Source organism: Rhipicephalus microplus, chromosome 10 (assembly GCF_043290135.1).
Source record: "Rhipicephalus microplus isolate Deutch F79 chromosome 10, USDA_Rmic, whole genome shotgun sequence".
NCBI lineage: Eukaryota > Metazoa > Arthropoda > Arachnida > Ixodida > Ixodidae > Rhipicephalus > Rhipicephalus microplus.
Genome location: NC_134709.1, coordinates 90,853,738 through 90,870,679, shown reverse-complemented (window position 1 = coordinate 90,870,679; position 16,942 = coordinate 90,853,738). Strand labels below are relative to the sequence as shown.

The window sequence follows — 16,942 nt, the reverse complement described above, 5'->3', positions numbered from 1 at the left end:
CGCAAATCTAAGCTCAAAATCACGCTATGCTGGATTCCGGGACACTGCAACATTGCTGGCAATGAGATAGCGGACAAACTTGCGAAGTCAGCAGCACTCCGCCCATCAGTTGACGTAAACACCATCCCGTATGAGGACCTGAGGCCACTCATCATATCCCAAATGCGTAGACAATGGCAAGAAGAATGGAATGCAGCAAACGCAAACAAACTGCACTTAGTAAAGCCAAGAATAGGAAGATATCTGACTGAAAAACGTAACAGGCACCAAGAGGTTGCACTGTGCAGACTCAGGGTCGGTCATACACATGCAACACACTCGCACCTTTTAAAGAATTCTCCAGCACCACATTGTGCAAAATGTGGTGATGAGCTGTCTGTCGTTCACGTTCTAATTACCTGTCCGTACCTCGAACCAGAAAGACTGTGTCACTTTTCAAAGCTGTACAAATGTCACATTCCGCCTCATCCACAATTTTTTCTTGGAGACGATCCCTTGTTTCCCCCAAAAGTAGTCTTAAAGTTTTTAGCTAGTGTAGGCTTCCTACATTCCATAACATATTCTCACTAATCTCAGCCTCCTCTCAATCCTGAGGGAACCGCTGAGACTTTTTTTTTATCAAATGTCATGCAGCACGCACTCCTTGTCTTGACAAGGACTGTTGACGACACGGCATGACTTTGTAAAACCCATAAGCGTAGCCCGTTTTAAACCCATCACACATAGTCACTACACCCAAGTTTAAGTTCTATACACTACTCTTTTACTCTTGCCACCCTAAGTAGACTTTTTATAATCAAATCGACCAAAAACCGTGTGTTTGGCGCTCTGTGGCCCAAGTTGCCCTTGCGCCACTAAAATCTACCATCATCATCATCATCACGAACTTCTAATGCGCATTGTCACTTCATAAGGATCAAGCCATAAAAGTACAAAGTAGATAAGATTGAAAATCTCCGCTGTTTTCGTTAACATGTACAAGGTATTTGATAATACGGGTTATAGCCTTAGTGAAGCGTATATGCAGATTCGGCAACGCTACAGCATGCTTATAGCTCATGCATAGTCGTATATATCATCCAGAGATCATGCACTTTTTTTTTCTGCTCGGCACGCCACGCATATGCTGAGATGTACCCCCTCGCAGATGACCGCATCAAATGCATTTTTACCTGACTAAAATGTCACATCGTAAAGTTTTATTGACAGTCGGTTACTGCAACCGGGCCACGATGAATACCAGTGTTTTTGCGAACAGCACGCCTCGCGTTATTCACACTGCACACACCACGCACAATATTCCCAGTTTCGCCGTCCGTAACGGTAAACCAATATTGTCGATGCCTTTCAACGAACACTACGCGCCACAGTCAACTCTGCACATTTTCGAAAACAATGCCGATGTTCTTCGCACAGGCCGCCATGTGTGTTGAGATAAACAGCCAACAAGCGTGGCAAATATTTTATCACGCACTTTACCACACACCTAGTCGTTCTCTGACTTGTACCACAGCCAATGTTGCCACTGTGAGATGAAGATTAAGCTTTCAAAATGAAAAAAAACTTGCCCTAAGCATTGAGCGACTGCACCCCACTGAGTCACAGGCGGGAGCGTTTTGCCAACCACTGCCTTGCACCTGCACCGGTGACGTCACGCTATGGCGTACCCCGGTAGAGGTCTATTGTATGGACACCCTCGGCTGGATTTTTCTGCCGGCGTTGGCATCGCCATCACTCACCGTATATGTATATGTATCTATATATATGAAAATTCACAAAAAAAAATTTTAGAAAAGGACTCCGGTGCATGGAATCAAACTTGGAACCTCCGAAACGTGATTGCGAGACGTTATTCACTGAGCCACGAAGCAGCCCGTCCTTCAAATAAACGGCAAGCTATTTATATCTACCACTTACCACTGTTGACGGGCATGTCGGGGTGGGAGGAGGAGATTATTTATTGTGTTTTCAGCATTACCAGCAAGATAGCGGTATGAGCGTGCGTTGGAGCGGGCTACATCTCCCACGCACACTTTGCCTTGCGGAGAAGAAGGAGTGGACGAAAAGCCCCTGGACCCTCACTCACACTCCTTTATCTCGCGGTGGGAAGGATCGTAAGTCTTGGCTGGCCTTTAGTTTTCACCGAAACAATTCTGTTGTAGTTATCGGGCGCACAAAGGTCAATGGAATCGTTGCACAGTCTCTGTTTGCGAAAAGAGCACGCTTTTCAGACACAGCGAAGTAACAACTGAGACACTTATTCACGTTCATCTGTACATGTGAGTACGTTTCGTGTGTTATTTGTGCAAGAAAAATGCGGGGCCGTTCCGACGGGCTTGCCATTCTGCGCGTGATCTTCTGATTTGTTGCTATGGCGTTCATTGCTTCGCTGTGGCAAAGCTGTGACTTTTTTTTTTGCATGACTGAATGCGCTCCGGCGAATAAGACATGTTGTCCACGACTTGATACTGTGAAAATAGCTCCCCTGAACTTGAAATGTTAAAAGATTATGAGAAGTGGTTTAGCAGCCCTATAAAGGAGCAGCAGTGTTTTCACCAGCTTGTTGAAGCACTATGTGCACTCATAAAAACTGAAATTTATTCTGCTTGTAGTTACTTGTGTTCAGTGTCCGAGTTCTGCTGGCTTTGAGGTCACTTTTGAAAATGCCTCCGTCGCTTGTCGAGTCAAAGATCATTGTCTTGACACAGAGCTGCTTGAGAACGCTTGCAAGCTTGTCGGCAAAGTCAAGATATTTTCTCATTTTCTGCCTGAAAAAGCATTTCGTGGCCGACATGCAACCTAGGATATCATTCCTTCCGTAGCACGACTCACAGACCCAGGTTTCAGGCATGCAGAATAGACACCATAGAGTCTTCTAAAATATGAAGCTTGGGACTCCGGTGCAGCGATCATTCAGCCACCTTGGGAATGATGGGTAGTACACAAATTTGCTTAGTCTTCCTGCTTGCTGGCTTCTAATGCACTTTTATTTATAGTTAAACCCCTTTAAAAGAGGCATGCTCCGAGCAGCAATTCTTGTCTTTTGTATGAGATGCTTCTTATAAGCGGGGTAACTCATATGCATTTTCTTGTCAACCCGTATTTTGCTGTAGGCACACTGGTGTCTTTTATACCCATTTACCTTTTATATCAGTGTCTCTTATAAAGGGCTTTGGCTGTATTTCTGTGATTTGGTCCTCTTTCGAATGTAAGAACAGACTGTTATGAACTTCGTGAGCCGATTTGAATTGGTGAGCCTAAAAAGGTCAAGGTGGTAAAGCATAACTGCTGAACTTTAGCTGAACTTCGTCTTGCGGCAATGCAAATTCAGGCTCCAAGAAGCCAAATGCAGCCTGAAGAACGAAGACAAGGCAAATTTGTGTGCTATCCATGATTCCCATGCTGGCTAAAGGGCCGTGCGTTGCAGCTCCCGTACAGACTAGTGCCAGATTTTCCTCTAGTCTTGGCTCTATTTGGCCAAAATTAGAAAAAACTCTGGTCCTTGCACCGCTTAGCACAACTTATCGTCATCATCATCCCTCTAATGTACTTGCAGTAGACTCTATGATAGATGGGACCTAGGTTTTCTCAGTATCCAAACTTTAATTTGATGTGAGCTTTCATCATGAAACATGTGCAAACCATTTCCACTTTGCTGAGAACAAGGTTTTGGCACACGAACTGTGTTCGAACCAAAATGAGCTTGTTCAGATCTTGCCATTTTGTTTTGGCGATGTCACTGCATCTGCCACAGATAGTTGGCTGTTACTGATTTCCCAAACAGGGTTTCAGTTCAGTACTTGGTTGACTTATTGTGATCCACACCTTCTGGATAAAGTCACGGTGACCTGAAATCAGCTTGCAATATCAAATTTCCTAATGTCACCCTGAAAATGGCAACAATTAAGAGGGGACGAGGGTCTTAAAGAAACTGTCATGAAAATTACTGTCATGAAAATTATACTGTCATGAAAATTATTATGCATGTGTATCATTTAATGGAGATTTCAAATCGGCAAGCCAATTTCAAATCTCTAATATATAAAATAAAGTAATGACAAATTTTCACATTATATTTCCGTAATTTCTGACGGGTCAATATGCTAACTCGCAATAAAAAAATTTAGTTTTCAAAACTACACGTTTTTGCTAAAAGGTTCCCCCCACAGGCTAAAGCAAACTAGATGTCAAAACGGTTATTTCTTTGATCAGAAATAATTTTTAAACTTGGGAAGGTAAAAATGAGTTTCCAGTAATTATCTGGTATTTGTCATATAATTACAATTCTATCAAAGTTGAGAGAAAAATAAAAGCTTTAGCCTGTAGTTCAAGTGCTGTGGAAAAGAATGGTACCAAGTTTGTTTAGATATCTTCGCAGAAACTTGCTCAAAACTTCTGTAAGACACATTCACTTCACAAAAATAATACCAAGAAAATTATGTTTTCAGTTTTAAAAACATTTGTAATTTCATATATTAAGCTTTTAACAAAAAGAAATGGTATTTTGCCAGAATACGAAAATTCTTCCAAAACATACTTTGAATATAAATACCTAAAATTGCAATTTTCGAAAGTCGGCACGTTTTGCAATTTTGTGCTATTTTAAGACCCTCGTCTTCTCTTAAGTTACCCAGGCTTGTACCAATGCTGAATGCTATGTTGAATGTGTCGCTGCTTGACGAATGGCAACACAGTTTCATCTTCGCGTCACAGAGAATGTGCCGCCACTAAGTTTGTGGCTTACCGCGCAAAAGGAATCATTTAGTTTTTAGCCACGTTTCACGCTACACTTTACAGTAAAAGCTCATTTATCCGGATCACGTTAACTCGAAAATTCGGTTAACTCGAACATGCAGCACGGTCCCGACAAAACTTTATATTTTAATGGTGTCAAATGCTCATTGATTCAGAGGGATTTAGACGCGCACTGGTTAACTCGAACGAATCCAGAGAAGGCTGTCGGGGTTTCATGCTTTCGGTAACTGATTTGGGTTAGGGAAAGCATGAAGTCCCGACGACGGAACCGAAGTTTTGGGAGAAACTGAAACCGAACGAACAGCAGCAGAATATGATCATGATGATTGGGAATGAGGGCGGAATTGGCCAGGTGGCGCTTGTCACCACCCTTCAGAAGCACTTAGGTGGCCAGTGCATCCAGTGTCTGCGAAATGGGCCGCACGGGACAGTTTGCGCAGCCGCCATTACCCTAGTTGTTCGTGACGCCTACGCTGCTGATTTCTTTGTGTAGCGACTTTGCGCATAGCGTGTGCAGCTCAGGTACATCAAAAGAGCTGTCTGTTGGGTGAGTTGGGGCTTTGACACAGAAATCGTCGTTACGTTCTCAGGCTGTGTTTGTGCGCGTTGATTATGGTGTGGCTGTTGCAGGTTTGCTGACTGATGATGACATATTATCGGAAGTGCTTGAAGAGGGTCAAAATCGCTGTTCCTATGACAAAATTCAAGTTGAGCCGACGCGACATCGCACCGTGCAGGAGGCCGCCCAAGCTCTCGCTGTCCTCACGAAGTTCTGCATGAGTTCTCGCGACAGCGAGCATGCACACCGCCACCACATGGAGTTGAAGAAGATCGTTCTAGCACTAATTTCGATGACGTGGCAGATTAAGTTGACGCAGTTCTTCATGAAATAAAAGTTTGTTTGTGCCAACTACATTTTCCTTTTGTTTTGATGGTTCATTCGATAATCCGGAATTCGGTCAACGTGGACATTTTCCCTGGTCCCACTGGTCCCGTGAGATCTGGGTTAACGGGCTTTTACTGTAATGCAAAAAGTTGCTTTACCAAGTTTGTGAAAGCATACTTCTGGCATCCGCGAAAACCTCTTGTGGGAAATATGCGACATCTCTCAACTGAACGCAGGCAGTACCTGAACTGGTGCCAGCAACTGCCACAGAAACTGTTCGTAGCCGCGTAGTAGGAGAGACGAATACTCGCGACAGACGAAGCACTTTCGGTTTGAAGGGACCGTGGCTTTGTCTGCCACATCACTTGGCCTTCAGCTTCTGCGCAAGCAGTGGTGCAGCAACATGCAGAGTGATTTTGCAACTCTTAGCTGCAGCGAGTCATAAAGTAACATCGTAGGTTCAGTGTGAACATCGGCAGATGATTCGTCATTGTGATTTATAGTACATCAAAGACAAAATAGAAGAGCACGAACAAAGTGTTGACGACACCACTTTAATTGAATTGAATCATGTAAAACAATTAAGCCTCCACATTTTCTCATTTGTTTTAACTCTGTGAGAACACCTCTTTGAAGCACCCCTCTGTAACACCAGTTTAGCCAGTGTTAGGAGTAAAGGAGGCACGCGGTATGTGCCAAAGGTATGCAGGTGGCGATGATGTTCGGAGCCACGGAGAAGTACCCAAATGGTATGTGCCCCGCTACAACTGTGCATGTGATTTGTTGGAAAATAGCTCCTGGCACACAGCTGGAGTCGTGGTGTGGAACTCCTGAAAAGAAGCGGGCATTGTCCTGTGGAGTGCCTAATGAAGAAGGTCAAAGAAGTCAGCATCGCTCCTGCGGCGAAAACAGTGGTCACCTGGATCTGGAGGGGGCGGTGTGAAGGTACCGAAAAACAGCCGTCGACCTCGATAGACACTGAAAGTGTCATGAGTAAGAGGGCGCGAGGCATGTGCCTGGCACTGGAATGCAGCGTCGGTGCGCAAGACCCCGATGGGGCGCATACGCGCCACGCTCACATAGGAGATTGGACACAAAGGCTCTTGGAACGCAACCCAAGCTGTGGTGGAAAATCTCGCAGGATGAGGTGTCTCTGTGCTGTCCGGTTTTGAGTTTCGAACTGCGAAGATCAGGAATGTCAGTGTCACTATAGCGACGGAAGCAAGCTACCCGGTTATGAAGGATGTTGGCGAAGAGGCCCGGGGAGTGGCCGTCGATCTCGAAGACTCGAGTGAGGCTGCCTGGACTTGCTGCACTCTTTCACTGTAATTCCTGGGGGGACTAAAGCTCTCCCACATCGTGCCTGAATGGGTTCGGCCCACACCACCCATCAGAGTGAGTCATCAGTGAGGCCATTTGCAAGTTAGGTGTAACCAAGCGGGCCGAAAATGACGAATAAAACTGGGACACCGGCAATGATGACAAGTAGCTCGTTAGGCAAAACCAACCGACGATGACCATAAGAACTTTTGTAGGATTTCGACGACAGACACGAAAACGGGATGAACTGTAAGAGCGTTTGATTATTGAGACGCCACATTGGCTAGGTAATAACGGCGAGGGCTAGAGAGGGATTTAGACTGGTCTTCAGTCAGTTTGGGTTTGACTAAGTACGTGTTGGGTTAGTTGGGTAATTTTGTGTATGTGTTAGTGTGTGTTTTCACTTTTTATGTTTTTGGGGTGATAAAAGGAGTTTGTATTGCTACACTGCTGGCTCCCGTCTCTCTCTCAATCTAAACTCCTTCAAGCACTTCCGAGATTTATTGTGACAGAGAGACACTCCCCAAATCTGCAGCACCTTGTAACAGCGGTTCTCGGTGCATCTGCTGCTCTTCACCTTCTTAACAGGACGGCTGAAACGCACATGGCAGTCCTCTGAGCGCCACATCGTCGGTTTGGCTGCACAGTACATGAGGACTGTAGGCGCAATTAGGCTTAAGTCGCAAAGTCTCTCGATGACCGTTTTACAAGACAGAAACAAGCGAATCGTCGGGGATGCAGGCCGCCGCTGCCGATTGTGAGACATCTTCAAGGACTTCGATAACGAGACACTTCGTTGTTGTTCTGAGCGGGCATCACATACAGTAAGAGAATCTATAAGTGCGCAACCATGTGAGAATAATCACGGAGGGGTATAGCAGCTATAGTTTGGCTAGGACTAGAGTTGACCCTAACTTGGATTCTTGTTAGTTCTGGCTTCCGACATAGAGCACATTGTTGCATACATGTTTTGTTTTTTAGTGAATTTTGAGTGTTAGATTCTGGTTTGTCATTTTGTTCACGATAAAGATGTGTTTGCCATGTTATGTCTGGCTCCCGTATCTCTCTCTCAATCCCATCCACTGCAAGCACTCCCCTGATAATTGTGACACAAAATAAACGCTTTCATGTTCCCATCACTTAAGAATCTGTGTTGGGGTTCCTTTCTTCAACAATAACAACCAGGTGACGATACCAAGGTTTTGGCACGTCAAATCCCAACAATTATTCTTGTTGTTGCTAAGGTATGGTGCAGAGCCCTATGGCGCAGCGGCCCTCGTCGTCGTCGTCAGCGTCCCCGCCGCCGCCACCCCTGCTGTCCGGTTCGCTGCCCGCCCTGGTAAAGGCCAAGTCGGACGGATCACTGGCCCAGTCGGACTGGGAGGAGGGCCTGCCCGGCGGGGGCCCCCTGGTCAAGCTGCGGTCGCGCTCCCTCGAGCCCCTGACGGGTCTCGCCATGTGGAGCAGTGAGCCTCACGTGGTCGAGCTGCTCAAAGGAGACAGGGGCCTTGGCTTCAGCATCCTTGACTACCAGGCACGTCCCCTTGCCGTCAATGGCCATGCATCCATGGCTGCCTGTGGTAGTGAAGGGGGAGAATCGGAGTGGAAATTTCTTATTTTGGTGGCAGAGTAGGAAAATTTAGTATGGTTTTTAGAAATACATTGAATGATTGATAACAGAATTTTATTATGGCTCCTCCAGTAGTTTTGACGTCATAAATCATTACTTGTGCCGTTGGTGTGCCGTCAGTATAAAAAACTTGCAGAAAGCCTGGGTGACAATGAAAAACATGACAGAAGCCCTCAGTTGTGCTTGCCTTTGGCCCTAGATATCACTCATGTACAGCTTTGGTTGCGGAATATTAGGAATTAGTATGAAAGATGAAAATTTGTATACCGAGATTCTACTGTATTGGAAGTAGCAATCAATTTCACTCTCCCCACTCGGCTCTCTTCTCACTCAGGACCCGATGAACCCGAGCGAGACGGTGATAGTCATCCGCAGTCTGGTGCCTGGCGGTGTGGCACAACAGGACGGCCGTCTCATCCCGGGCGACCGGCTGCTCTTCGTCAACGACGTGCCGCTGCAGCACGCGGGGCTCGATGCCGCAGTGCAGGCTCTCAAGGGGGCACCCCGAGGCATCGTGCGCATCGGCGTGGCCAAGCCGCTACCCCTGCCGCCCCCCGACTCCATGGGCGGTGGCGCGCCCGTCTCGTCTGCTTCCTGCACGCAGGTGGGTGGCGCCGGGGGCCACCATCTGCGAAGGCCGCCCCTTCTCAAGGCTGAGAGCTTCTGAGCCGCCGCAGCGGCACGGCCTTGCATCTTCTTCGCCTTGCTGGCCGTTGCCGGCTTTTGGCTTGCAAAATATTCCTGGAATGACCAGTTTGGTAGCGAGTCGCAACAGGCTGGGGAGCTCTGTTCAAGTGAAGTGTTGTGCCATGAAAATGACGGCGATGATTGCTGGGCGTAATACCGACATCTTGTCAGGAACAGCACGAGAATGAAATAAAGCGGTTGTGTGCAGACGACAAGCATTGATATGTGTTGTCTGTCTGTATGACTTATCAGAAGTCTGATGGAAAAGGAAAACATATGAGTGTTATCTGTGTTTTTTTATCCGAGTTCTGACAACACACAGATAAACAACATCAATGTGTGTCATCTGATTGCTCTTTTGATCCAATTTTCGTGCTGTTCCTGTCAAAGATGAACCTACTTGCCCAAATTGCTATGCTGCTCGTAAACATTAGGGCCAGTGCTTTAGATTATTTACTGATACGAAGTTTCACCAAGCTTGGGGATGTTTCAGAGGCTGTAAAATTTTTTTTTTTTCTTGTCATTGATTGAGGCAGCTTCATCGAACACTGCAGCTTCTTTTAAACAGAGATCTTCTTAGATCTTCAGTGTAGTTTTATTGAAACTCATTGGGCAGCATTTTAATAAAACCTTTTACTTCCTTTATTGTAGCTTGACCGAAGAGAGGCTGAAAAATTTATAGTTCACAGTAACTGAAGTATTTAAAAATTCTACAACAGTCTAGTGTTTTCAGTCTGTTAAATGCTTTAGGTAAGACTAATTTCTCAGAAATTTACTGTTAACAGATTGGAACATTGGAATGTACCGTAAAACCTCATTAATTTGAAGTCACTGAGACCATGAGAAATTTTCGGAATAAATGGGTTTAATTAACAGAGCATACAAAAAGTGAGATGCTAGGAACTTGAAATTATTCAAGTGAATCAGGGCTGGTCGTTTGCTCTGCCCGCTAGTTTGTGGCTCCAAGAGTTATGTTTTCCAGCAATACCTGGTCGCAATTTCGCTGCAAACTAGAAGATCATCGAAAAAAGAAAAAGAAAACGTGATAAACTAAAATGTGTGCCTGCGAAAAACAAGGCATCTTCACTGCAATACAGTAGTGACACACGGGAAGCATGTTGCCTGCTTCTCGCGTCAGTACGTCATAATGCGACCATTCGCTCATTTTTTTTTGTGAAGTAAAGAATTTATTAACGGACGGTGTGATAAAGTTCGTGGTGTGTTTTGCCTGGAAAACATCATTATTGAGGCTTTCGGCTTGAGTTTTCAAAGTAGGCGTTGCAGTCAAAAACTACAAGTACGCAGGCAAGAACTGCAAGCAGTGCAAGTACGCAATTTGCTGGAGCAACCTGCACTCAGCGGTTCACATACATCGCGGATTTCTCCAGACTGACCTTTATTAATTTCTTTAAATTTCCAGGAAGAACGAATAAATCGTAACACGCTGACATTGGAAGAAATGAGCAATATGCTGCCCGCACGTCACTATTGTATTGCAGTGAAGCATGCCTTGTTTCCACCAATTCATATTTTAGTTGATCATGAGGCTGTTTTTTTTTATTTTTCGTGCTGGAAGTAGCAAAGCAGGGGTGCTTCAGCTACCACTAGTTAGTATCACTAAAGTACATTGCCTAGTGGCTCTTAAGGGCCGTCGTTTCCGTGGATTTGCGGCAAAATCGGAATCAAGAATTGGCACACTGCACCCAAAGCTTTCGAATTAACCGCACTTGTGCTGACCGCTGCTTCAAATAATCTGCTCAAACTTAGATTGCAAAATACGGGACTGCAGAAATAGTTTGAATTAGGTGGTATTTCGAAATAACCAAGTTCAAATTAAGAGGTTTTACTGTAGTATTTATGACCAGTGCTAAGGTGCAACCATTATTTGGATTTACATGACGGATTTGGGCTGCTGCCACTTTATTAACTCTTTGAGAGTAATGCATAAAATTGAAGTAGCTTATGTGGTGACCGTGTCAGATTGTAAGCCCATTAGGGGATGTCGCAGCATGAACAAAAAAAGGGGATAATGAACAAAAGCTACACAAAGCTCCTCCACAACGAAGGTCACAGTGAACCAATAATGACAGCACGCGTGACAGCCTTTGTGTTGGGAATGTGCGAGCTCGACTTAGCTGGGAACATTGTAACGAGCGGACTAGAAAGATTCTCTGGGGGAGAGATTTTCAATAGCGGTGACTTTGCTGAAATGGCTCACACAGTGGTCACAGCAGCAGCAAGCTACTTGGTCGACGGCCCAAGCTCTGGGCGTGCCGTGCCTTCTGTGCACTTAATTTCTGACAGACCACGATGGAGCATTGCGGGAGTTTGGCAAGCCGATCGGAAAGCTTTTCTCCTTTCAGCTCTGAGAAGACATTTGATGTGGCATTTTCATAGGCAGGCGACTGTTTACTCAAAGCATAGGCCGCGGCGCTCTCGGGACGGCAGCTTCTTTTCTTTATTGCGACACCTGATGCTAGTAGGCTCAGTCACTGAAGAACTAGCTAGGCTGGTAAATCTTTGAAAGCACCTCGAGGTTTGTTCTGGGCTGATAAAAGAGGTATGGTAGAAAGCTAGCCTTTCAAAGCTAGCCAACTAACACGAGAAAACAGAGAAAGACGCGACATCTGTACGTTGAGGGTACGTGCAGTGCCAGTAATCTCCAAGGCCATAATCTACCGTCAGTCCTGATAAGTTTTGAGGACAGGATGCAGAGGGCCCCACGCTCTGGTAACCTATCCATAGGGTGATACAGTAAAAGCTCGTTCGTTTTACTCCCCTTAGTTGGGAAAATCAGACAATTCTGACTCGTTGCCTGGTCCTTGCCAGCGTGTGCATTGTTAAATGGAATCAAACTCTCATTAATTCGGCCAGATTTGGCTGCAACCAAGTTAATTCTAACTATTCACAGAGCATGCCAAGCGTAAAGCGCGGCAAATACGTGGTGCAAATGAAAAAAAATGGTGTTTGCGGACAGCCAAAATGGATGCCAATCCTCAGAAAGGCGTGGTTGTCATCCAAAATCATATGTGTTCAGAGCACATATTGAGACACATGTATCATGAGTCATGACCAAACGTTTTGTGAACAAAATCGTAAGTTACTGAAATTGCGGCCATTAATATCTATTGTGGAAATTAAGTACTGGATTTATGTTTTAATAAAAAATTTAAATGCATGGATGTAACAGACATTTCATTTATTCTTTTCTTGATACATTTGGTTAATTCGGACAGTTTTTTCAGCCCTAAGAAATCCGAATCAACGAGCTTCTACTGTGCAAATATGTAGTACTCGTAAAATCTGTTGAAAGATCCAGCAACAGGGCACATTGCATTTCATGATACCATTGCCTACTTTTTGTCTATTTGTGCATTATTTTTGAGATGGCCAATATTGCAGAGAGCAACTTTCGAATTTGAAAATTTTAGAAACCACTCTTTTTTCACACTTGTTCTCTTTTCCATTTGCTGTTTGTGAAAGCCCAGATCCATTGGCAGCAGGGGCATATTTGTTTCAGTTAGGAGCGGTAACGTTTGGTTTGAGTTAGTGTCCACACTTGACCCTTTTGCTACCGTTGACGAGTTTAGTAATGGGTGTTTCAACAAAATGATCGATGACAACTCTACCCTCCCAGGACAAAATTTAGTCTTACGCTGTACCAATTAAGACTGCACTACACAAACTTCTGTTTCTTGACACTAGATGGCCACGCTTTTCCATCTTGGGCCGTTTGTGTTTCGGCTTTGATTTTATTGTCATTTTTTATTATATTGCCATCTGGCAAAGCCATCTTCAATTTATAATTTTAGTGAAAAACTCTACTGCAACGAAAGAATGGTACCATCTTATTCAGAAGAACAAGCGAAAGAAATTGAGCAAAAACACTTTCTTCAGTAATTTGGCACTTTTTTTTTCTTTTCTTTTTGCTTTATTTCAAAAGCAAAATGGCTAATACTGCTCTTCAGAACTGTGTCATGTTGATCAATGCGCCTTCTACAGAACGGTCTCTAAGACATCATGCACATGCTTTCAGGAGCGTGACGAATGTGTTTGTTTCGTGGCACGAGGTATTCGTACTTTGTCAGTGCATGCGTTAAATCGAGTTGCGACTCTCGATCAGCTTGAATGGACCTTGGCTACTTTGACAGTGGGACCATTCAGAGCAGTTGTTGAGTCGATGCCTTGGGGTTTGTTCTAGAGAGTTGGCGAGGCAAAATCTATGTCCTCGTTTTCTGTGTAACGGATGTTTGCATGTATTACGGACTCCTACTTCAGTATTATGACGGCACTGGAACCAAGCTTACGGCCTTACCAAGCAGTTGTCGTAGAGCATGCGAGAATTTCTTCGAAAATCGGGAAAACTTGTTGAAGCCGAACAGTGGTGTTTTGGAAGCGTACGGCGGCAAGAGCTGAGCCCCAAATGGACGATTTGTAAGCATTTGATGCCAAGAGCCAAACTTTCAGCATTTCAGAACTCCTGTAAGAGATGTTGTAGCACTTGTGAAAGAAATAAACAGGTATTTTGAGTTAGCAAGGCTATTCTCATGTTGAGTACACAGGAAGGGTTGAAAAACTTCAAAAAAAAAAAAGAATACTTTTTAGGCAATTTGACAAGCTGGTACGATTTGTTTGTTTTGGCAGCTGTCGGCAACAAAATGGCTGCAATGTAGATAAACAATGATTGTAACATTGCTGGAAATTATAAAAAAACTCTATTCAGTGCAGACCACTGTCTCCAATTATGGACAGTAAACTGCATATTAGACCTAACACAGGAGTGATAACTTAAAACATCAGACATGTGCACTGATAAATTACGAGCACAGCGAAACCAAGCAAATAAGCTGTCTAAACACTTGTTTTTCACAAGCACATAGCGATATTCAAACAATAAGACTAAACTTGTCACAGCACTGTTTATACACTGCAAGTCTATGAACAGTGTTATGAAAAATGTGGCTATGATTGGGATGCAATATGCTGCAGCACTGTCAAGGTTTCGCACAATATAAAAAAGCCAGCAACCTACGATGTTTTAAAGGAATTTTTCTTTTACCAGCCAAAAATGATACTGCTTTATCTAGTAATGAGATGGATAGCTTGCCGATACATTTAGAGCCTTTTTGCCCGATATAGAAAACTTTCATCGGCTCTCTTTCAGTCCTGTCGCAACTGTTAGTACTGAACTGCTAATACTCTGGGTTGTGTCCGTAACTGCACCATTTAATTAAAGGAACACCAAGGAGAAAAGGAATTTTTCTCATACTGTTAAATTGCTCTTTCGAAATTCTCAAATCAACGCGCTAGCTGTGCGAAGACACTTGCCAAGTTAGGAAACAGGCAAAAAGAAACCTTGAAATTCTCACACCAAGTGTCGAGACGTCGTGTACTTCAACGGCATCGACTAGTGGTGAGGGGGTCCTATGTATTTCCTAACCAGTAAAAATGAAATACATTGTCCTCTGAGGAGGCGACGGACTTGACATGCCATGTTTCAGAAAATTTTATTCTGACAGTGCAGCCAAAATACAAAAGACATGTTTTGAAATCCATGGCGGCGCATAGATGTGAGATCTTAATGACACTATGACCTTGATTGTTTTGCTTAGTAATAAAACCTACGACGGTGAAATTAACGACAGTAGAATTCTCGGTACACAGTTTAGCAATTCAACAGGCTCATCGTTTCTCTTTAATGTCCCTTTGAAATGGTCTGCAAAACCTCAGCTTTATGTAGATTCTGAAAAAGAGCACTGGCTCTGCTTAACTTCGTGATTGCCATGCGGTTCTAGAACACCACTGCAGTTATTATGGAACAGGAAACGGGCATATGATTACGCGGCTTCTGGCGGTAGAGCTCTCGTGTCTGTCGCCGGGATCTGGCTCGGACGAGAGAGGGACAAAGTCGGAACTTTTACGGTGCTACCGCTCTTGGCTCTCCTGTGCTTTGAAGGCCTGCATGTGTCTTTTTTTGAGGGCTGGTGTCTCTCAAAATATGGGGTGCCCCATCCTTGGACACGTACAGAAATCTTTCATCCTTCCTCTGTTTGTTTTTTTGTTTGTTTGATTAACCGTTTGTTATATGTTAGGTCTTCTGTCATGCAAACGTACAGCAAGTGCACAAAATTTTATAAAACATTTACAATTTACTACAGTGCAACTATTTTAATGTTTTACTTTATTCTTTTCATTTTGCACTTTTTTTACTGCTCAATCTTTCTACATAACAACTGATTTTAGGTGTTTACTGGTTTAATTTCACTGTCCGCAAAGGCAGCTCTGTTTCTTTCGAGATTGTTGACACCATTTTATTTGATTGCATGCGTGTTTATGTTTAGGTAAGTGTTCTTGATATTTTACTCAGTGCCATTGAAGAGCTTTGTAGCTAGACGCTCACTTGGCCAAATGGCAGGCTTATCATGAAACAGGTAAACAGGCAGCACTATTCCTGGTGATTATTAACAATTCCTGTAGATTGAGTAGTCTCGTTTTACTACGCTTGTCATCCTGTCTGTGCAAAACTTAGTCGTTCAATTTGCTCAGTGTCTCATCTCTGTCGTTTTATAATCACGTGCTCTTTACCTTAACATCTCAAAGCTCGCATTCAGAATCTGCATTTAGGGCTGGTCTACCATCCAGCACTTTGTATTGAACAGCATTGTCAGTGAACAAGTACAAACACGTACCCAGATTTCTTTTGGTCAGCACACAAACAGGGCTGGCACTCGTTTACACCCAGTAAGATTAAGAGGCACGGAATTAGGGAGTTTTCCTACAAAAGCTACTAGAGCAAACTTTGGCAGCATCATACTGCAAATGTAGCGGCATAGTCAATGTGAGAATCGGAAGTGTAGTGCTCGGATTCGTCCCAAACTTTGTCTCTTGGGCTTGAGATGACTGTACAACTTTTTAATGCGATCACTTTTCAATGGAACGCTGAAATGTAGATCATTTTGTGATGGTTATGTACAGTTAAACGCCTTCATAAGAGGCCCTTATATAAAAGACAAATGGGTATAAGAGACACCAATGTGCCTAGAGTAAAATATGGGTATATAAGAAAATGTGTACGAGCTACCCGGTTATACGAGACATCTCGTATAAAAGACAAGCATTGCTGCCCAGAGCATGCCTTTTATAAAGGAGTTTCACTGTATTGGGTTATGATTTGCTTTGCTGGGCTTAGATCACAGTGTAAAACATTTGCCAGTGACCTTACACAAACACCTGAAGCTACAAGCACGACATTTGGCCAAATTTATGCCTCGACCATTGTTGCTATGATGGTGGAATGATAAGCATGCCAGGGTTCACTCTAGTAATTTTTGTGGGAAACTCTATGGCATTGAACACCTTTGACATTCCAGGAAGCATGTCACAGTCTTGCCCGTTTTGTTTGGACATTGATGTGTTGTAGTCGATAACTTCACGTTGCAGAACAGTTTGATTCCCAAGGAAAGAAAATGTGTTGTGTACAAATTGGTTGAAGTTCTGTATGCTCAGATTTGTGCAAAAGTTCAAAAAGGTGACAAAAAAAAACAGAATTGAGGCAAATAAAAGTGGAGTATAGTGTTTAGGAGGTGCTCGCTTATAACTGTGAGTGAAATTAGTATTTAATAAGCACACTCCTCTATTTGGTGGCGGAAGAATGGGACAGTAAT

At 43.9% G+C, this 16,942-nt stretch overlaps 1 protein-coding gene across 1 annotated transcript in view; it reads left to right on the top strand.

Annotated features, from left to right (window-relative positions):
* Positions 1–16,942, top strand: part of LOC119181162 (multiple PDZ domain protein) — a 354,670-nt gene that overhangs the window by 135,420 nt on the left and 202,308 nt on the right. The window contains exons 14-15 of the mRNA XM_037432350.2: positions 8,206–8,495; positions 8,926–9,195. Of these exons, the coding sequence (XP_037288247.2) occupies positions 8,206–8,495; positions 8,926–9,195 (560 nt within the window). The remainder of the gene's footprint in view (positions 1–8,205; positions 8,496–8,925; positions 9,196–16,942) is intronic.